Genomic DNA, 23,052 nt, shown 5'->3' with positions numbered 1-23,052 from the left:
AAATACTGAGATGTATACTTGATATCATTTTCGTGATGATAGGAGTTAAAGCATGTTATTAAACATGGGAACACGGTGGCGTAGTGACTGTTCCTGCCTCACGCAAGATGCTTGCTGCGCCATGCGCGACCTTCAATAAAATAATTTATTGCAGCAGTACTGTCTCTTTCAAACGTATTAACCTCCAATTCCTGTCCTTCCTTTTCTTTCTCCAAGTAACCAATCGTAACACAATCAGCTCTGTAATAGACGTTAAGCCATCTGTAAGCTTAGAATGCCGATTCTTCAAAACTTTTAAGGAACATTGAAATATGTTCGTAGTACGTGTTTAATTATTCTATCCATCTATCCTTCTCTTGTCACCAGCAAGAATACAGCGCAAGACAGGAACAATTCCTGAACGAGGCGCCAGCTCCTTGCTAGCGCTGTGACACCATGTCGTGGCATGTTTAATTATTAACAATATAGATTATTTAAATGAAGTTAAAGTTTTATCTGTATAATTTAACAAACATATTTTGCTGCATTTCATCTTAAAAATGATATCGTCATTATATGTAAATACGCGCTTTATAAAGTGGCTCAGGTTGTGCGATATTATAAATGTAGTGCAGGTTTACAGTGAGGTGGTTGTACTTATAAGTACTAACAGTTCTACAAGGAGCAATTGATGGACTGATTGAGTGAGTTTAGAGCTCTTGGGATGAAACTGTTTGTAAACCGCGAGGTCCGTACAGGAAAGGCTCTGAAGCATTTGACGTATGAGAGCAGTTCAAATAGACAGCATGGCTGAGGCAGCATGTGCTTGATGCTGTATACCAATAATTCTCTTTCAGATGAGCTGCACTAGAGCTGTGATTCCACACTCAGATACAGTGATATTAATACTCCGAGTGGTGCAGTGACAGTAATATGGAAAAAGATGATCCGCTGTGACAACCCCTAATGGGAGCAGCTGACAGAAGAAGGAGAAGGTGCGGTGAAAGTAACAACACTAAAGCAGCTATGGTATTTAGAATAGTTTGGCCATTCTGTGGACCATTATATTGTTACAGGTTCATTACAATCAGATGCATTAAACTAATAAACAATATGCGGTTAATTTCAGTGTATTTATAAAGTGAGTCAGGGATGTGGATCTAAAAAAGAAAGTGAAACCACACTGGAACAGTAGCACTGCTTTGACTCTGGATGTTGGACAAGAAGGCCTGGCTCACTCATAAACTCCGCTCAAATTCATCCTAAAGTTGAGGTCAGGACTGTGTGTGCGCCAGTCAAGTTTCTCCACACCAAACTCGCTCCTCCATTTCTTAATAGACTTTGCATTGTGCACTGGTGCGTGCGCAGTCATGTTGCCATCCCCAAACTGTTCCCACAAAGTTGGGAGCATGAAATTGTCTAAAATGGCTTTGTCTGCTGAAGTAAGGGGCCAAGCCCAACCCCACACCATAATCCCTGCCTCCACTTGGTACAATGCAGTCAGGTGAGTCCCGTTCTCCTGGCCAGACTTGGATTGTGTGATTTGTCACTCTAGTGGACACGTCCGCACTGCTCTAGAGTCCAGTGGTGGGCGGTGGGCTTTACACCACTGCAATCGAGGCTTTGCATTGCACTTGGTGATTTAAGGCTTAGCTACAGCTGCTTGGCCATGGAGACCCATTCATCCCATGAAGTTCTCTCTCTACGCTGCACTGTTCTTGAGCTTTTGGGGGTCTGTAGATATTGACTCTGCAGACAGTTGGTGGCTTCTGCACACCTCAGCATGCGCCATCCCTGCTCTGTGATTTCACGTGGCCTACCACATCACGGCTGAGTTGCTGTTGTTTCCAATTGCTTCCACTTTTTTATAATACCACTAACAGTTGATCGAAGAATATTTAGTAGCGAGGAAACTTCACAAATGGACTTATTGGACAGGTGGCATCCTATCACTGTTACTGTGGTCTTGATTATCGCTGTTTACACAGCACTGGATGCTAATGCAAACTCATCTATTGAACTTTTACACTGCAGTATTAGCAGTCAGCTGACTAAGCACCCTGATGCTGTGTATATCGTTGCTGGGGACTTTAACCATGTGAATTTAAAACCTGTGCTCCCTAAATTACATCAGCACGTCAAGTGTGCCACCAGAGGAGCTAACACATTGGATAAAGTCTACACAAACATTAAACAGGGCTATAGGGTTACACCGCTACCACCCCTGGGCCACTCTGACCACGCGTCACTGCTTTTAATCCCGGCATACATTCCACTTAGGAAATCTGCTCCTATCAGCACAAGGACAGTTATAACGTGGCCAGATGGAGCCTCTCAGCAGCTACAGGACTGCTCCAGTTTTGAACACCTAGACCTTGAAGTGTTCAGTGACAGCGTACTGTGTTACATTAAGAACTGCACACAGACATTGTCACAGTGGATAAACGTATCTGGGTCTACCCCAATCAGAAGCCCTGGGTGACCTGGGAAGTCCAGAGGCTTCACGTCTGGTGACAAGGCCCTCCACAGCACAGCCCGTGCCAGCCTAAACAGGGGCATCTGAGAGGCCAAGTCAGACTATAAAAGGAAGATCAAGGAACACCTGGATAGCAACAATGGCAGGCAAGTGTAGATGGATGTCCAGCATATGACCAACTACAGGACCAGTCCCGGAGCTGTGGGATGTGTTTTATCGCTGGCTGAGGAACTGAACCAATACTTTTTCCGGTTTGAAGTGGATCCACCAGAGACAGCCCGACCCCATCCAGAGACCAACAACAGCACCATCAGTGGGGGAGCACAAGGTGAGACGCACGCTGCGGGCTGTCAACCCAAGGAAGGCAGCTGGACCTGACGTCATCTCAGGACGCCTGCTGAAAAACTGTGCAGACCAACTGGCTGGGGTCTTCACCAGGATATTCAACCAGTCTCTGTCTCAGTCCACTGTGCCATCCTGCCTGATCTCCTCTGTCATAGTGGCGGTGGCCAAGAAACAGACCATCACCAGTCTTAATGACTACAGGCCAGTTGCATTGACCCCTGCGGTTATGAAATGCTTCGAGAAGCTCATCAGGAACCACAACATGTCATTCATTCCTCACATGCTTGATCCACACCAGTTTGCCTATAGAGCAAACAGGTCTATGGAGGACGCTGTGGCCACTGTTCTCCATGCTGTTCTGTCCCATCTGGAGCAGCAGGGGAGCTACGCATGGCTGCTTTTCATAGACTTCAGCTCTGCCTTTAATACCATCTTACCCCATAGACTGATGACCAAACTGTCAGATATAAGACTTCCACATTCCACCTGCCTTTGGATCAAGGACTTCTTGAGTGATCACACGCAGAGGGTTAGTGTGGGCCCCTACTTCTCCACACCCATCAGCCTCAGCACTGGCTCTCCACAGGGTTGTGTGCTGAGCCCCCTGCTCTATACCCTTTACACCCACGACTGCATTCCTGCCCACTATAGTAGCACCATAGTTAAGTTCGCTGATGATACCACGGTAGTAGGGCTCATCTCTGAGGGGGATGAGTCCACCTACAATGATGAGGTGGAGCGGCTGACAACATGGTGTAGGAATAACAACTTGCTCCTAAATACAGCCAAGACCAAGGAGCTCATCGTGGACTTCAGGAAGAAGGCAGACAACATCCAGCCACTCATCATTAACGGGGACTGTGTGGAGAGGGTCTCAGACTTCCACTTCTTGGGAGTCACCATTAGGGAGGATTTGACCTGGGTAACACACACTGCTGAGGTAGTGAAGAAGGCTCAAAAGAGACTCTGCTTCCTGAGGGTGCTCAGGAAGAACAACATCCCTGAGAAACTGCTGGTGTCCTTTTACTGCTGCACAGTAGAGAGCATCCTGGCCTACTGTCTCTGTGTGTGGCTCTCCAGCTGCACAGTAGCACAGAGGAAGGAGGTCCACAGGGTCATTAAGGTCACCCAGCAGATTGTCGGCTGTCCTCTCGCCTCACTAGAAGAGCAACATAGTTCTTGTTGTCTCAGGAATGTCAAGAAAATTCTTCAGGACCCATCACACCCAGGACATGCATTGTTCGAACACCTGCCTTCAGGCAGATGTTTCAGATTCATAAAGACTAAGACAAATAGGCTGAGAAACAGTTTCTATCCTTCAGCCATCACCAGCCTGAATGCTGCTAAGTGGTCAATCTGACCGAGTGCACCTTCATGTTTACAGTACAGCTCTAAGTCAACATTGGCTAAGGGACGAGTGCAATATGACGTACGTATGTATGAATGGAAAACAGTGTTCGGCTGTTATGGACTATTTTAGCACTTATTTTAGTCCCTTTTTATTTTAGTTTTAACTTAAGTAATTGTGTTTTGTTTTTATTTTATTTTTTGCACTGGAAAATTGCACCTAAACTTTCGTTGTACAATGTCTCATGCTACAATGACAATAAGGCTGGCATCCTTGAACATCTGCAATAAGATGATGCAGATGTTCTATCAGACGTTTGTGGCGAGTACCCTCTTCTATGCGGTGGTGTTCTGGGGAGGCAGAATAAAGAAGAGGGACGCCTCATACCTGGACAAACTGGTGAGGAAGGCAGGCTCTATTGTAGGCATGGAGCTGGACTGTTTGAAATCCATGGCAGAGCTACGGGCGCTGAGCAGACTCCTGTCAATCATGGAGAATCCACTGCATCCACTGAACAGGATCATCTCCAGACAGAGGAGCAGCTTCAGCCACAGACTGTTGTCACCTTCCTGCTCCACTGACAGACTGAGGAGACCCCACACTATGAGACTCTTCAATTCCACACACGGGGGCTAAACTTTAACATTATACAAAGTTATTGTCTGTTATACTTTCATTGTTATCACTCTTTAATATTGTTTCTTATCAGTAAGCTGCTGCTGGAGTATGTGAATTTCCCCTTGGGATTAATAAAGTATCTATCTATTATATAGTACATTTCTATCTATCTATCTATCTATCTATCTATCTATCTATCTATCTATCTGTCTATTATATAGTACATTTCTATCTATTGTGACAGATTAGGGCTTTCTTGCTGCCCCACTCGTCTGACACCAGATAAAAGTCCAAATAATTATTTACTATAATAATAATGTGCACAAAGCATGCTCCTCTCCACAATACTCAAATACACAATAATCAATAAACCAATCATCCACTCCCAGATGCTTATCCACCCTGCCTCCCAACTCAGCTCGTCTGTCTGGGATTTCCCAGAGTCCTTTATAGTCCTTGACCCGGAAGTGTCTGTCCCTCAGTCCATGTGACTTTCTATCACTTCCGGGTCAGGTAAAAACTTCTTTTTTTTCATCCCGGAAACACGTCATTTCTTCTGTCCATGTGAGTGGGACGTACTTCCGGAGTGTAGGGAAAATTGTCCCTGGGCCTCCCTGCAGTGACTCCTGGTGGCCCCCATGGTATCCTGCACAGCTGTGCATTAAAAGACCACTGTCCATAATTCCCTGCTGGCATTCGGGCACCTCTATGCTGCAAGGAGGGCTCCATCTGGCTGCCTGGGAGCATTGGCCGAGATATATGGCCGGCCATATCTTACACTATCTATCTATCAATCTATTATATAGTACATTTCTATCTAAAGATTTTGATTTGATTTGATCACGGTACCACACTTGAATTCACTGAGTTTCTCTTGGGAGCGGCCCATTCTTTCACAAATGTTTGTAGAAGCAGCCTGCATGCCGAGGTGCTCGAAGTTATACACCTGTGGCCATGGAAGTGATTGGAACACCGGAATTCTATGATTTGGAGGGGGGTCCTAATACTTTTGGCAATACAGCAAATGTAGAGTCTTTAGAAAAAGCATATGAAAAGTCAGAGATGTCAAAGATGAATGTCCCAAGTGGCTTGTGATCGAGCACTCCAAGTTGTTCATGAGATGCTTTGCTGACGATCAGATGGAAATGGGCGCACGCTGCTGGCTCCCTCTTCTGACGTCACCGTTTCTTCTTCTTCTTCTTCTGTTGCTCTTCAGATAAGGCCTATTTATTCTAAAATTCTACGTGGGGGTTTCATAACAGGTGAGTTTTAAGAGATTCCGAATGGCTGGACTCTTTAATCCATTTGAGTTTGTCCGTTGTCGCAAGTAGTAAAGGTTTTGATGCTTTAACAATCTCCTTTCTCGAGCTGTAAACCAATTTCGGCCCTTCACAGGTGATGGTACTGTGATCGATACTGGCACAATTTTCATGTCAAACTGCCCATGCAAGTGACCTGTATTTAAGTTCATCTTGTTTTTGTCTTCAACAAAATACAATGGAAATTTAGACCAAAATGTACAGATTTTGCACACAACAACACACGCAGGGTCAGGGAAACTGGTCAGGACTGAGGATGAATGCAGCCAAATACTTGAAGAAAAGCTGCTCCAGAGTTCACACCACCTCAGTGACCTGAAGCATACAGCCATGACCAGCCAGCGAGTGTCCTTGAGTGGCCCAGTGGCCCAGACTTCCCACAGAACATGTATGGAGAGACCTGAAGATGGCCATCCAGTCTCATGGAGTTTGAGGGGATCTACCAAGAGGCATGGCATAAACTGCCCAACATCCAGGGGTGCCAAGCTTGTAGGGACTTACCAAGAAGACTTGAAGCAGGAATTTCTCGACAAAGAGTCTTCTGTAAAGTACTGAGATGAAGGTCTGAATATGAATATGATGAGATATTTCAATTTCTGATGTTCCCTCAATTTGCTTATCTTTTCGGTAACATGTTTCCATTTTGTCATTATGAGTTATTGAGTGTAGATTGATAATCAAAATGGCAAACACAATGAGGTGTGTAGAATGTGAAGGGAGCTGAATACTTTTTGATGGCACCGTAAATATATTTTTTTATAAAGTTCCCGTTTTTGGAAGAGTCATTCACACCAGGGATTGTTTTTTTTACAGTTCCTCTCCCTTGAAGGGCATTTTAATAGATCTTTTTGAATTTGAAAAACTTGTTCCCCAATTTTTGGGGCCTGCATAGACTGAGACCTGCCAGTAACATTTGGGACCACAAGGATTGGACGGATGTCCCAGCCAAGAAAGGGAATAGACATGGAAGGAAGAATCGGAAAAGGTGGACGGACAGCCCATTAAACAGAGAAAATCTGGATGGAGGTTTGTGACGATGCGAGTTCGCTGCATGCTCCCATCTCGCTTCCGGGAGCCCTTGAACCCGTCACCGCTGATAATGTTACCGATGAGCTCGGCAGTGAGGCACAACAAATAGAGCAAGGGGATGTTGCAAAAAAAAAAAAAAAGTGCCAAATGCTTTTATTAAAACAACAACAAAACAATATTCAAAATAAATAAGTGCCGTCCATCACAGTTTCTTCAATAAATAAATAATCCCAATAAAACAGGTGTGACGTGGAGGTTAAAATCCATTAGAAAAAAAAACAACGAGGTTAAAATAACGCTGGAAGCAGTCCCTTTAAAAATCCAAAGCCTGGTGTCTTTTACCTGCCATCTCCCCTGCTTCTCCCATCAGGCTTTGCAACAGGAGAGTCGCCATACCTGCAGCTGACCTTCTTCTCCTACACAACTGATCCGGTGGCCTTCCGATCCGTGGCTCCGGTTCAGCTCACCTAGACTGAGACTTGGGCTTCCCAGAGACCGGGACGCTCACACTGGGGCTTCTCTTGCCAATCTCTGAGTCCCGCTGCCAACCTTCTCCAGGTCACTCCTGCTCCAAACAATCGCTCAGCAGGAGTGACCACTACCGTCGGCCCTCTGGTGCTGGCCAAACACCTCACTCGGGCTCGCCTCTCCCAGCTACTCGTATACAGAGCGAACCTGCGCTTGCTCGCTCTCCTTCTCACTCTCTCTACTGGCTTTCACTTTCCTGCTTCCTGCCTTCTTCTCTGCAACCTCCATCTTTCTTTTTCCTTCCTAGCCACCTCGCGCTTTTATTTATGACGGGGACATGATTCACCTGTGGCAATCAGCGGCTCCCGGGCACAATTACGGATGCGGCCGACTCCTCACCTGTGCACTTAAGTGAGACTCGCCCGCACCGCAAATCACCCCAGGAACCACTTCAGCCACACATCACCACGTCCCCTTGCTAAGCCGCGAATGCGGTGATTATTTATTTTAAAACTGGCCTCTTGACGTGAGCTGTGGACCCGCGATACCACAAGGTTTTTTAATCTCCCAACACACTAGATGGCAGCATCCCCAGAGTTCAGCGCACCGTAAGGAACCAGCAGATGCAAGCAGGGATATGCAGTCCGACAGAGCAGCCCTGCTGTGGTCTCGGGGTACCATGAGGGGGCGCTGCAAGGAGACAAGCTCTCTATTATAGACTTCCGTATGACCTGGTGGTGCTTCCATCGGGCAATCACCCTGGCACCAGAAGTACTCCCGGTTCCGTAGTAAAAGTGACCACACTCCCTTATTCAGGCAAGTCAGAGCTGGGTGGTAGAGAAGCAACACTTGACTGGAGGAGGGCAGTGCGGTGGTGAGAGAAATTATTGGGAGGAGAAGGAAAACTTGTGGGTTGTGCTTTTGCACCACAACAACGGTATTTGTGGTTAATAAACAACCTCTATTTGAACCCGGGACTGTGATTCCGTGTTTGTGTCGGGGGTTTGAGCTTGCTGACGCCCATGGGTTCATCACCCAGGCTACCTGGGGTGAGGCCTACTTCTGGGCAGGTTAGGGAAGTCCTTGGCCAGGTTTTCGGGTCTTTATCGCCATTTTTAGTGCACTGAGTCATGGCACTACTTTTGGGTGTTTTCTTTTCTGTGCTGCTCCATTTTGGCTCTTTGACTCACCGTCAACTGGCACAAAGTATATTGGAAGAGCCACTGCTTTGTTGGGAAGGTAATTCCACATGAGTATCCTGTAAATGGTGGCACATTTATGTACTCTGGAATGACCAGAAGGGGCTGGGTGGTCTTTTAGCTTTGAACACCAAGAGGTTCATTGACTGGACTGACTGGATTTTTTAAATTCATCTCCTCCTTGCCCACCTGACCTCAGGTTTTGTCATTAAACTGGACATGTTGATTCTCTATGGTTTTGTATAATATTTTATAAATAGCTGTGTATTAATCAGGTGGCATGGTGGTGCAGTGGTAGTGGTATGAAGGAGACCCTGGGTGCCCCCTCTGTCGGTTTTGCGTGTTTTCTTCATGGGTGTTGCAGTTTCCACCGACTGGCCAAAGGTGAATTTGTCTTGTTAAACTTGCCTTGAGGTGAGTTTGTGTCTGTTCACCCTGTGATGGCCTGGTGCCCACTCCAGAGATTGTTTCTGCCTTGTAACCATTGCTTACTGGGATAGGCCATCGCTTCCCCATGACCCTGACCTGGATAAGCGGGGTAAGATAATGGAAGGATCTCTCGTTGTTTCACTTTCTTTTCATAGCTCTCTTAAACTCTTCTTCTTCTTCTTTCAGCTACTCCCATTAGGGGTTGCCACAGTGGATCATCTGTCTTCATATGGATTTGGTAAAATTTACACCGGATGCCCTTCCTGACGTAACCCTCCCCATTTATCCAGACATGAAGAAACACACTGGTTTGTGCATCCTCTGTGTCGTAGCTCTCTTAAACTAAACTGCTCAAAAAAATGAAAGGAACACTGTGAAAACACATCAGATGTCAATAGGAAGGAAACTCCTGCTGGCCATCTCTGCTGCTATGGACTGATATGGTGATGTGTGAGGAACGAACGGATGGAAATGAAAATGATCAACTGAGAGAGAGAGGGCTGAATTCAAAGACCCCCGTAAATCAAAGGGAAACAATGATGCAGTGGCAGGCAGGCAAGACTATTTGGCTGAAATTTCATTGCAGCAACTCCAAATCGTACTCAGTAGTTTTTATGCCCAAAAACGTGCTTTTATGCAGGCCTGACAACGTGCTAATGAGACGACGGATGGTGTCCTGGGGGATCTCCTCCCAGATCTGGACCAGGGCATCACTGAGCTCTTGGATTGTCTGAGGTGTTGGATGGTCTGAAACATAATGTTCTAAGTCAATGGAATCAGTTCCTTCATCCTCTCGCCACATTAGGCCGGGCATTGTCATGCACCCAGAGGAACCAGCATAGGGTCTGACAATGGGTCAAAGGATTCCATCCCGATACCTAATGGCAGTCCTGCAGTGTCCACCATTGTCTAGCATTTTGAGGTCTGTGCATCCCCCCATGGATATGCCTTACCAGACCATCACTGACATACAACCCCCCCCACCAAACTGGTCAGGCTGAACAACGTTACAGGCAGCATAACATTCCTCACGGCTTCTCCTGACCCTTTCACGCCTGTCACATGTGCTCAGGGTGAACCTGCTGTCATCTGTGAAAAGCACAGGGTGCCCGCCAGTGGTGAACCTGCCAATTCTGGTACTCTATGGCAAATGCCAATCGAGATCCTCAGTGCCCACTAGAGGACATCAGGCCCTCAGGCCACACTCATGAAGTCTGTTTCTGATTGTTTGGTTAGAGGCATTCACAGCAGTGGCCTGCCTGCTGGAGGTCATTTTGTAGGCTCTGCCAGTGCTCATCCTGTTCCACTTTGCCCAAAGGAGCAGATACTGGTTGGTCCTGCTGATGGGTTAAGGACCTTCTACAAGGGGCCCTGTCCAGCTCTCCTTGAGTAACTGTCTGTCTCCTGGAATCTCCTCCATGCCCTTGAGACTGCGCTGGGAGACACGGCAAACCTTCTGGCAATAACACATATTGATGTGCCACCCTGGAGAAGTTGGACTACATGTGCCAGCTCTGTAGGGTCCAGGTATGGCCTCACGCTACCAGTAGTGATGCTGATCGTAGCCAAAAGGAAAACGAGTGAAAAAACAGATGAGGAGGGGAAAAATGTCAGTGGCCTCCAGCTGTGAAACCATTCATTCCTATTTTGGGGGTCATCTCGTTGTTGCCCCTCTAGTGCACCAAAGCAGCTGAAACTGATGAACAAGCCGCTCTGCTCCTTCACTGACCAGATCAATAGTCCACAAGTTTCATTGAGTTGATGCTCTACTCGGATTACAAAGTGTTCTATTCATTTTTTCAGGCAGCATATTAATACTGTAAAGCACCTTGAGCTAATTTGATGCATGAGATTGTGCTGGAGATGTGCAGTTGTGCTTGAAAGTTTGTGAACCCTTTAGAATTTTCTATATTTCCGTATAAATATGACCTAAAACATCATCAGATCTTCACTCAAGTCCTAAAAGGAGATAAAGAGAAACCAGTTAAACAAATGAGACAAAAATATTATATGTGGTCATTTATTTATTGAGGAAACTGATCGAATATTACATATTAGTGAGTGGCAAAAGTTTGTGAACCTCACGGATGATCAGTTAGTTTAAAGGTGTTTTCAATCATTGGGATGCCAATCAGGTGTGAGTGGGCACCCTGTGTTATCTAAAGAACAGGATCTATCAAAGTCTGCTCTTCACAAGACATGTTTGTGGAAGTGTATCACGGCACGAACAAAGGAGATTTCTGAGGACCTCACAAAAAGAGTTGTTGATGCTCATCAGGCTGGAAAAGGTTACAAAACAATCTCTAAAGAGTTTGGACTCCACCAATCCACAGTCAGACAGATTGGGTACAAATGGAGGAAATTCAAGACCACTGTTACCCTCCCCAGGAGTGGTCGACCAACAAAGATCACTCCAAGAGCAAGGCACACGTGTAATAGTCGGCGAGGTCACAAAGGACCCCAACTGAAGGCCTCTCCCACATTGGCTAATGTTCATGTTCACGAGTCCACCATCAGGAGAACACTGAACAACAATGGTGTGCATGGCAGGGTCGCAAGGAGAAAGCCACTGCTCTCCAAAAAAAACATTGCTGCTCGTCTGCAGTTTGCTAAAGATCACGTGGACAAACCAGAAGGCTGTTGGAAGAATGTTCTGTGGACGGATGAGACCAAAATAGAACTTTTTGGTTTAAATGAAAAGCGTTATGTTTGGTGAAAGAAAAACACTGCACTCCAGCATAAGAACCTTATCCCATCTGTGAAACATGGTGGTGGTAGTATCATGGTTTGGGCCTGTTGTGCTGCATCTGGGCCAGGATGGCTTGCCTTCATTGATGGAACAATGTATTCTGAATGATATCAGAGAATTCTAAAGGAAAATGTCAGGACATCTGTCCATGAGCTGAATCTCAAGAGAAGGTGGGTCATGCAGCAAGACAACGACCCTAAGCACACAAGTCGTTCTACAAAAGAATGGTTAAAGAAGAATAAAGTGAATGTTCTGGAATGGCCAAATCAAAGTCCTGACCTTAATCCAATGGAAATGTTGTGAAGGACCTGAAGAGAGCAGTTCATGTGAGGAAGCCCACCAACATCCCAGAGTTGAAGCTGTTCTGTATGGAGGAATGGGCTGAAATTCCTCCAAGCCGGTGTGCAGGAATGAGCAAAAGTTACCGAGAACGTTTAGTAAGGGGGGTCACACCAGATACTGAAAGCAAAGGTTCAGATACTTTTGCCACTCACAAATATGTAATATTCAATTATTTTCCTTAATAAATAAATGACCAAGTATGATATTTTTGTCTCATTTGTTTAACTGGTTTATCTTTATCTACTTTTAGGACTTGAGTGAAAATCTGATGATGTTTTAGGTCATATTTATACGGAAATATAGAAAATTCTAAAGGGTTCACAAACTTTCAAGCACAACTGTGAGTGACAGTTTTATTAGCCTTAGGTGATGCCCTTTGTGATTAAGATGGCTCCAGCGTCCTTCTGGCAACAGCTCACGTTTCTTGTTTTCCACAGTGGTGAACACACCTCATCTGCCTGTTCAGGTCTCTCTTAGTTTGCCGTGTGATTTTGAGAGTGTGCGTTTGCAGTTCTTCAATTTTGTCACCCCTTGGTGCTCACCTTTGCACCAAGTGCAGCTCGCCTTACACGCCCGCACATGTCACCTTAAAGACGGCCCCTATGTAGAGAAAGCAAAGCTGGTTCAGTTGACACAATGGTGACAGCACCAGGGTGGGGTGGGCTGCTGTGTCAGCGGGGACGCCACCTAGAGAAAAACCACAATTCAACCCTCACCTCAACATGAAGTGTGTCGCCATTTCCACCTGTTGTTTGTGGTGGATCAGATTGCAGGTCATGATTTTTAATATTCTGAGTAAATAAAGCACGTTTAGCCTATTGTTTTGTGTTAGTCTTCTGGGCGGCAATGCCATATTTGTCTATTTGCCACTGTCTATAATGAAGCTGTCATCTCAAGCGGGCATGGGCCACCTCTGGCTCAAATGTCTTTATTTACATGTAATCTTTTTGTTGTTCTTTAAATATTCTTCACTCCATTCTGTTATTGATTGTATCTCTTTTGGTTCATCTTCATACAGGGGACTGAGATGGATTCAGACTTTCTGTACTTTTTTATTTTGTTGTTGGAATTTTATCTGTGAAACACCCCACCCCCAAGTCTCACTGAGATGGCACAGGTGGTGAACCAGCTGAGGGTAGGGAAGGCTGCAGGGATCTGTGGTATCCTGGGGTGAACTTCAGGCTGGATGGCATTGCAAGCAATCTTTGCTTCCATCAGGGAGATGGACGGTCATCCCAACTGACTGGAAAAAGGGACTTCTCGTTCTTATCTGGAAAGGGAAGGGAAACACTGCTCTTGGTACCGGGTAAGGTCCTTGATAGGATCATCCTCAATAGGATCACTTGCTCACCTACCAGTAACCGGAGCAGTCTGGTTTTACGCCTAAGACGTCTACCATTGACCACATCCTGGCACTGAGGACTCTCCTGGGGCCTCATGTATAACGCCGTGCGTAGAACTCGCACTATAACATGGCGTAAGCACAAAAGCCGAAATGTGCTTACGCACAGAAAAATCCAGATGCAGGAATCTGTGCGTACTCCAACTTCCACGTTCTTCCGTTACATAAATCCCGATCAGCGTGAAAACTAACGCTCGTGCACGCGCATTTTGTAACGCCCCAAATCCTCCCAGAATTACGCCTATTTGAATATGCAAATCAATATAAATCGCCCTTAAGCGCAGCCTTCTATGAAAAGACAATGAGAAAAGCACGGAGAAAATATAAGAATTTCAGCGAATACCAAGTGGAGGCAAAGGAAAAACGTACTATTTGTTCAAATAAACCGTGGAATAATCAACAAAAGGAAGTTGATCGAGTGACATAGCGTGTTGGAGAAACTTGAAAGCTCACATTCACAAAATCGCACAGTGCCGGAAATAAAAAAGAAGTCACATATCAAAGTCGCCGTGAAAAGCCGAGTTGTAGCCCACTGTCTGAGTGTCATATGAAAACTTATTAGGGTACAGAGAAAAAGGCACACGGTGGGGAAAAAGCACGAAATGTCAACTTCAATCTCGACATTTCCACTTTAATCACGTAGTTTATTTTGTCATTTAGTAGAACATCATAAACTTCATCTTAAAATCGTTTAATTAACCAGTTTCTCAAAATTACATCGTAATTAAAGTAGCACGTTAAATGCTTTGTTTTGTATTTGATCTTCTATGTGCTCTGTGTGTGTGAATCACTACTTGCTTCTTAAACTGGCTCTCTTCCTCCAACTGGACACAGAGTCCATTACATTTGTGATATTACAGCTCTCTGAATAACTAAAATACTGAGATGTATACGTGATGTCATTTTCATGATGATAGGAGTTAAAGCACGTTATTAAACATGTGTTTCATGAGCCTCGTGCTCATGACAAGCATTTATTTTTTGTCGAAATTTGTCGCGTTTTTAGCTGTGTTGTTATTTTCTCTTTCTGTTTTATATTCAATATATATTGGCGTGCGCCCAAGAGTCCTTGCTTTTCTTTCCCCAAGTAACCGATCGCCATACAATCAGCTCTGTAATCGACGTTAAGCCATCTGTAAGCTAAGCGCCGATTCTTCAAAACGTTTAAAGAACATTGAAATATCTTCGTAGTACATGTTTAATTATTCTATCCTTCACGACACTCCCAGTGAAGAATATAGATTATTTAAATGAAGTTAAAGTTTTATCTGTATAATTTAACAAACATATTTTGCTGCATTTCACCTTAAAATGATATCGTCATCATATGTAAATACGCGCTTTATAAAGTGGCTCAGGTTGTGAGATATTATAACTGTAGTGCAAGTTTACAGTGAGGTGATTGTACTTATAAGTCCTAACAGTTCTACAGGGAGCACTTGATTGAGTGCATTTGAAGTTCTTGGGATTAAACTGTTTGTGAACCGCGAGGTCCGTACAGGAAAGGCTTTAAAACATTTTGCAGTGGCTGAGACAGCGTGTCCTTAAAGCTGTACACCGATAATTCTCTTTCCGATCAGCTGCTGCTGTGATTCACACTCAGATACAGTGATATAAATACTCCGAGTCGTGCAGTGAGAGTAATATGGAAAAAGATGATCCGCTGTGGCAACTCCTAACGGGAGGAGCTGAAAGAAGAAGAAGAAGAAGAAGAAGAAGAAGAAGAAGAAGAAGAAGAAGAAGAAGAAGTGAGAGTAACAATGCTAAAGCAGTTCTGGTATTTGGAATACTATGGCTGTTCCCTGGACCATTATATTGTTACGAGTTAATTACAATCAGATGCATTACACTAATAAACAATATGCGGTTACTTTCTGTGTATTTTATAAATCCGCGTCATGAAAATAATGAGTAATCACACAAGAACAGTACCATTGCTTTGACGCTGGGTGCCGCCAGTTTGCAAAACTGAGCGGAGAACTTGCGTCCGACAAGGTATGAGATACCGTGGAAAAGTGCGTGGCTTTACGCCAAGCGTAGGTTTTATACATCGCGATTTGAACGTGGAAAAGTTCTTACGCAACATTTCTGTGCGTACGCACCGTTTATACATGAGGCCCCTGGAGTGCAAATGCAAAAATCAGCAGTTTCTTTACGACCAGGGACATTCTTAGGCAAAGGCGAACTCCACATCTGCGTAGGGCCCCAACCGTCAGGCCCGGCCCCAACTTACAATTTTTTTTTTTTTGTGCTGTGGGCCTGGGGCCCCTGTCATGCCTCTGGCACTGCAGCCGTCTGTGCCAGTCCCTCATGTCGTGTGTCACGATTCCCTCCTCATCCTAAATTTTATTGTTTTGAGTCGAATTCGGAGGGTAAGGGTAGGAGCAAGGGGCAGCAGGCAGGGAATCGGGGGCATGGTCGTGGGACTGGGAATGTATAAATAGCGATCGCTCAGTCTGGATAAACCATTGCACAACGTGGATCGGTGGCGGATGGTGCATTTTGAGACTATCATCTATTATTATTTGGATTATTAGTTAAACGTAAAGCTAATATATCACATAGGCCCACAGGAAATTCAGTTCAGTGCATCTCTTAGTCTTATTAACAATGGTAATTTATTATCCAAGTGTGCAGTCTTCACCTAAATCCCTAATGATATTGTCACGCCATCGTAACTTTGCCAAATGCACTATAGCAAACGTTAATTTTAGAGATTCGCTTCTGATTCATTCAGAGAGATCCCCATAAAATCATGAAATATCCCTATATTACCGGCCGTTACCAGATCCAGAACAAAATCAATATTTTACCACTCTGCATACACACAAGCATACATGTAGGCCTACTGGTCATCTAAGGCCTTTTCTGGATGTTTTATTAGAACACCTTGCTTAAATCCCCTTGGGGGGGCTTTGGGGCATTGGCTCAGCCCCCCCCCCAACCCCATATCTAGGGCCTGAACAAGTCTGAACCTCCTAGGGCCCCCAAACAGGTAAGAATGACCTTGTTAAGGCCTTTGTCGATTTTTGTTCGACTCAGTTGATCGAGCTGCCCTTCTGGACATCCTGAGACTTTGCTGGATCCCCTCAATGTTGCTGGATATCATGGCTGGTACAATGTACACTGGTACTGCGAGTGCTGTACAGAGTGGAGGCAGACCCTCTGCGTTCTTCCCAGTTGATTCTGGGGTCCATCAGGGGTGTGTTCTGCTCCTTCTCTGTTTAAGGTTTTCATGGACTGGGTGGTGTGCAGGGTCGTTAGGTCCAGCGGTTGGGGGGCATCTGTTGGTAAAGAGAGATTCGCTGATCTTGACTTTGCTGACGATGCTGTCATCTTCGCTGAGTCAATGGAGGCTCTGATCGGTGTCAGCTCAATTTTTTTTATTTTGAATACATTTGTAAACATTTCTAAAATCTTATCGCTTTGTTTTTCTGGAGTTGTGAATGTTGCCTGATGTGGGAACAAATAATTTAAATGGTTGCAGCACACATCGGCAACATAAGATAATGTTACAAAAGTGAATACGATCTGAAGGCTCTCCCTGCATCTAAATCTGCGCGATCTTTCTTTCTTTCTTCTTCACGCCTTGCATTTAAAATTCTCGAGATTTCTCGACTCGCTCCTGAGTCCGTCCTATACTTTTTAACACGCGGCGTCCTCTTGTTACTTTGCGCGCTGCGCTGCTTCCCCCAGCAGGTGGCGATCTGTCTCTTCTAGTTAACTGCGCGCACGCGCACAAACGTACTCCCGCACGCGAGCGCGCGCGCGCGTGCGCACACAATCCCACACGCCTCTTCGAGCACACACACCTGGCCTATGAATAAATTCCCTCTGGGGGTCTGTAAAGTAAGTCGGCCGTGTCAGTGGCTCACGACTGCAAATGCGCGCTGGGCTGTCACACAAGCAGCAAGTGCCACAAAATCCTCGATAAAAGAAGCTGAGGCGGGCGACCTCTCTGACCAAAAGACCAAGAGCCCCCGTTGGGTCGCCTGTCACAGGGAAGTCATTATACTTCACATTAAGCGGGATGCGTAGGCCAACACCTGGCACAAACTACCGGGAGGTCACAGTGGTGCCTTACCGTGTGACAGAGGCAACCAACTGTGGCATTTCAGGGCTTGATGTATCCATAGCAACCAGGTGTTATTTCACCTTGTCCCGTCTGGCGGGCTGTCACATCCTGACAAAGCGGTTCTCTGGTTGCCAAGAACTGAAAGGAGGGAGGCAGCTCGACTTTATTTGCTTAAAGTCGGCTGTGAAATGAACAAAATAAACATTTCTCGGCAATTCTTCCCATAAGGGAAAGAGTAATGGAGAAAATCAAAGGAAATGTTTAATCCCAAACTTAACGAGGCTGATTCAGAAAAGGCGCTATACTTAAACGATCAGTCGATTTTCATATTTCTTATGAAGTTCGTGAATTGTCGGAAGGGAAGAGAAGGTGCGTTCTTGCTTTTTAGGTCGAGGACAGAGGTGGCTGCACGAACTGGGAGTGGGGACAGCAAACGGGACGTCACAACACTGGCGAGGCGACAGGCTGGCAGATGAGAGCGGGCGTTCTTGTCACACCAAAGGTTCAGCTACGGTTGGGGGTGGGAGTGGGGAGGGTGTTTATGGGGTTAGTGATTCAGAAGCAAGACCCCTCAGTAACGTAATCTTCATGGGGGACGTCCAAACCCCCTGACCTTAGTTCGGTTCTCATCAAACCGAGTGGCTCTAAACTTGAGCTACAAAGGGGTACCATGACGGCTTATTGCCTGCCCACCCAGCTGCTTCTGTTCCCACCCAATTTGCAATTTCTGGCTTCACCCACCCATATCCTAACTACAGGCTCACGGGGGTCTGCTAAAGCCAATCCCAGCCAACACAGGGCGCAAGGCAGGAAACAAACCCCGGGCAGGGCGCCAGCCCACCGCAGGGCACACACACCCACGCACTAGGGACAATTTAGAATCGGCAATCCACCTAAGCTGCATGTCTTTGGACTGTGGGAGGAAACCTGAGCATCCGGAGGAAACCCATGCGGACACGGGGAGAACATGCGAACCCGAGTCTCCTAGCTGAGAGGCGGCAGCGCTACCCACTGCGCCACCGTGCCGCGAAATCTCCCACACAAATCCCCCTTTCAAGGTGACATAAAATACAAACAGCACTACCTCATGAATGGACATTTTGTAATTTGTATTACGCCAGTACGTTTTCACTGTGCTATTACATTGGGAATTTTAACAAAATACAACAATTAAGAAATATATTAAAATACACGGGAGTGGAGGGGAAGCTGGGCCCCTTTATTTGGATAAGCGGGTTTGGAAGATGGACGGATAAAATAATCAATCAATCAATAAATAAATTGATCGATCAGTTCGATTCAATTACAGGCGACTCTCGGACTCACCTCTTTGGCTTCTCCACAAAATACTTGACGTGTTTACTCCCAATAATCTTCACGATGACTTCTGGGGTCGCATCTGTGCCGAAGGGGGCGTCCCTCGCTGCAGCCATGGAGACTTTTCGGACCTGCCAAAAATGGGGGGCACAGTTCATTTCAGAGACTTCCTGATCCATTCTCAAAATAACTTTATATCTAAAAGCAATAAAAGAAAGAAAGAAAGAAAGAAAGAAAGAAAGAAAGAAAGAAAGAAAGAAAGAAAGAAAGAAAGAAAGAAAATGGAAGGACCACAGTACAAGAAAACTGAAAACAAGTTAGACTATGTGTACACTCTTTAAAAATAAAGGCGCCAATAGTTCTTCAGAGCGATGCCATAAGGGAACCCTTTTGGTTCCTAAAAGACCCGTCCGCATGAAGACTCCAGAAAGATCCTTTAGATGGGCTACAGGCTTCGTACAGTAAATGGCCACGATGAGATGGTGACAGAGCTGTGAAATCCGAGGGGTTCCTGATTTTCCGAAGGACTCTCCCTGCATACAGTAACTCAGGCTAAATTCCTCTTTTCTTGACCCGTTATTATCCTACGAGGTAATCTGCCGTACTTTTAAGATTTCAGTTTTTTTCTACATTTTAGGAAGTTTTTCAAAGCACAAAGAACTGACTTCATGTGCATAGAACCCGTCCCAGAATGAAACTGTGCTTTGCCAAGCAATACTGTAGCCCTACGAGGAACCACATTACCCCGTGAAGAACCATAAAGCGCCATTAAAGAACCAGGATCTGTAAGAACGTTCGCAGGTGAGTTCGGCGACTTAACCGCTATGAAAGTTGGATCATTTCACATTTTTCTTTATTAACTATTTCTGTATTAGTTGAAAGCAATTCCATGTGTTAGTAGACACCGTGCTTTTTAGCAATGGAGTCAACAATGGAACAAAAGGAGGCTTGTGGTGGCTCAATGGCTGCCACACACCGCAGACTACAATTCAAGCGACGTGACGATGGCATCGACTGATTTGTCTTAGTGCTAGGGATCCGTGACTGATTGTTTCTTAAAAAATAACATTTCTGAAAGAACACCCAATAGCATCGTATCAATAATCAGCAAGTGAAAAATATCTAAAATACAAAATACTAGCATAGAATCAACATCGATGTTACCTTATGAAAGAAGACAACGAGCTGACGTTAGACAATAACATTAGTTCAAACGCAGTAGTTCGTTAAAATTACAAAGCTGGAAAGGAACGGATGTATTGTAGAACATATTGCAGAATGGGCAAGAAGATCAGGGGCTGTGTGTATCATGAGGGGTAGGGGCTCGGACCCAGAAATCCAGGTCTTGAGCCACTGTAGCCCCCCACCTGTCGACGTCATGCACTGCTAATTGCTACACCCGCCCCTTACTTCTCTCACTCCCGGCAGCGCGCCTTTCCTGTGTCATTAATTACTTCAAACGGCATTTATCTGCAAATTGATAACGTCGTTTCTATATAATAATAATCCGCAGATAATATTAATTCAATTAACTCGATCGTATTTATGCGCACAGAATTGCCTTTCCCTTCTATTTATTTACTGACAATCGACTTTTCTTTTTCCTCAATTTGTTAACTTAGGTAAAGCAGCAGTACAGTACAACTGAGACTTTATGTAATAATTCCAAATAATTGTTAGGAATAATTACTGAAATTATAATGATACTTAAAGGTCTTTAATTATTATAATCGTCTTCTGATTCAGTATGAGCTTGTGACTGGTAACTGGTTACAGCAGGCCTAAACCTACCTTAAAACTATTATTATTATTATTATTATTATTATTATTATTATTATTGTTGTTATAAGGCGGAGCCTATGAGCTGCATTAGTGCAAGCAGTTACCAGCTCGGACGCAGTGCCTCCTCTGCACACAAATATGCAAACCAACAAAGGACCTCCCTTACTACCCTCTTCTAATAATAATAATAATAATAATAATAATAATAATAATAATAATAATAATAATAATAATAATAATAATGGGCGGCACGGTGGCGCAGTGGTAGCGCTGCCGCCTCGCAGTTAGGAGACCTGGGTTCGCTTCCCGGCTCCTCCCTGCGTGGAGTTTGCATGTTCTCCCCTTGTCTGCTTGGGTTTCCTCTCACAGTCCAAAGACATGCAGGCTAGGTGGATTGGCGATTTTAAATTGGCCTGTGTTTGTGTGTGTTCTGCGGTGGGTTGGTGCGGGATTGGTTCCTGCCTTGTGCCCGGTGTTGGCTGGGATTGGCTCCAGCAGACCCCTGTGTTCGGATTCAGCGGGTTGGAAAATGGATGGATAATATTAATAATACTGAAGGTTGCATTTTTGTAGAGTACTGGATTAACCCTTAGGCCTAAATCCGGGACACGGTACACGGACATCGCAGCAGCCGCCGGCGTCATAAACAAGAAAAAATAAACAAACATCATCAACAACAACAACAATAATAATTAGTGGCTCAGGTAAGCGGTGCTGCCCCCATGTGACTGAGCAGTTTGCCACTCTGTCATTTTTTCTCCTTGCCAGTTTTCTTCGTCTTCGTTTTTCCGCTGTAAGCCGTTTCATGCATGGCTGAGTGAGTGAAGATGTGTGCATGTGGGTGTGTATGTTTAAAAATGTTATACTTCACTAGACTGCAGTTTTCTCAAAACTGGATTCTTTTCTTTTGTTTGATGCCGCCGGGATTCTCCGGTTTCTGTGTAATACGATAATAACAAAAATAATGTCGTGGTGGCGCAGTGGGTTATCTCTGCAGTTGTTTTACTTTATTCGATCTTGGATTGAAATGCCCCCGCGGTCCTCGTCTGTGTGTATTCTGCGTATTTCTGCTTGTCTGTGTGAATTTTATTGTATAATTATTTTATCTTCCCAACTCTGTATCCATTGGGCCCGATTGTGAAGGACTGGCGCCCCTCTTCCTAACGTTCTCCCTGATGTTGAGGTGGGCACCGGCCCCTTGTGCCAATGAACTGCATTAAGCGGGTTTAACAATGGATAACCATCGTCATCATCATCGGCTAATTACATCGCTCGCAGACACTATAGGTACGAAGTGTACCTTAATAATGCAGTCACACCACATTAACATCACTGATGTACTCCACCACCGTTATATTGCGCCGTTACTACAGACTAACCAAGATTCCAAACCATCGACCAGACAGAACGCTGATTGTGACCGGCGAGTGAGGAATCCGACGGCCCCTCAGCGCCCACCGCCGCTGCGCTAACAGACGGGTGAAGTGCGAGAGGGCAGTCAGACTCCCGACCCTCCACGCCAACTCCTTGAGTCCCAGCTGGGTATCGTAGTCACAAAGATGACGAGGTGAAGTGACCACCTGTCCGTAGTGCAGCTTGGGTTTTGTAAGATTGAAAGCACAAGGGGCAATTCCGCAGATCAAAGGATAAAAGCAAAGGACTACAGAACTGGTGGGTCAGGCAAAGTGGAGACTCAAACGTTTACAGGCGGTCACTGTCCATACCCACAGGCGACAAAGTGGCTCCCCCGAAGCGTCTTGTCCTCTGGAGCGGCTCCAGCCTCGGAACAAAGACTGCCAAGTGAATGTGTGCCACTTGTGTGTACGCTGCCAGCTCCATGGCTACGATGGGTAGAGCGGGCGGAGTGATTTAGTGGGGCCGTCAGAGGATCGGCATGCCGGACGTTGTGTGAATTGCCGATCACGCCCTCCGGCTCGGGGCACCGCGACCTCGCAGCTTTAATGAGCATTCATTAAATGCCGATAAACGACACACGAGCCGCGGCTTCGGCTTTCATTTGAGAAAAGGGCTGCTTAATGAGAAGGTAGGGGCGCAGACATTAAAGGCTAATTGTAAGGTGGAGGGCTCAGCTTCAGGCTGTGGGGCTAATCGGGTCCAGGAATGACGGGGTTGACGTCACAAACGATCATTTAGCAGAGGTGGACGACTCGAGTC

General features: G+C 45.4%; 1 protein-coding gene across 1 annotated transcript in view; it reads right to left on the bottom strand.

Annotated features, from left to right (window-relative positions):
• LOC120514748 (uncharacterized protein C1orf87) overlaps nt 1-22,676 on the bottom strand; it is a 68,171-nt gene extending 45,495 nt beyond the window's left edge. Inside the window, exons 1-2 of the mRNA XM_039735275.1 lie at nt 22,602-22,676; nt 19,105-19,226 (exon numbers count right to left, since the gene is read on the bottom strand). Coding sequence (XP_039591209.1) covers nt 19,105-19,211 — 107 coding nt within the window. The 5' untranslated portion in view covers nt 19,212-19,226; nt 22,602-22,676. The remainder of the gene's footprint in view (nt 1-19,104; nt 19,227-22,601) is intronic.
• Nucleotides 22,677-23,052: the final 376 nt, after the last annotated feature.

This window comes from Polypterus senegalus, chromosome 14 (assembly GCF_016835505.1).
Source record: "Polypterus senegalus isolate Bchr_013 chromosome 14, ASM1683550v1, whole genome shotgun sequence".
Classification (NCBI taxonomy): domain Eukaryota; kingdom Metazoa; phylum Chordata; class Cladistia; order Polypteriformes; family Polypteridae; genus Polypterus; species Polypterus senegalus.
The sequence above is the reverse complement of the archived record's forward strand: the minus strand, read 5'-3'. Positions and strand labels throughout refer to the sequence as shown.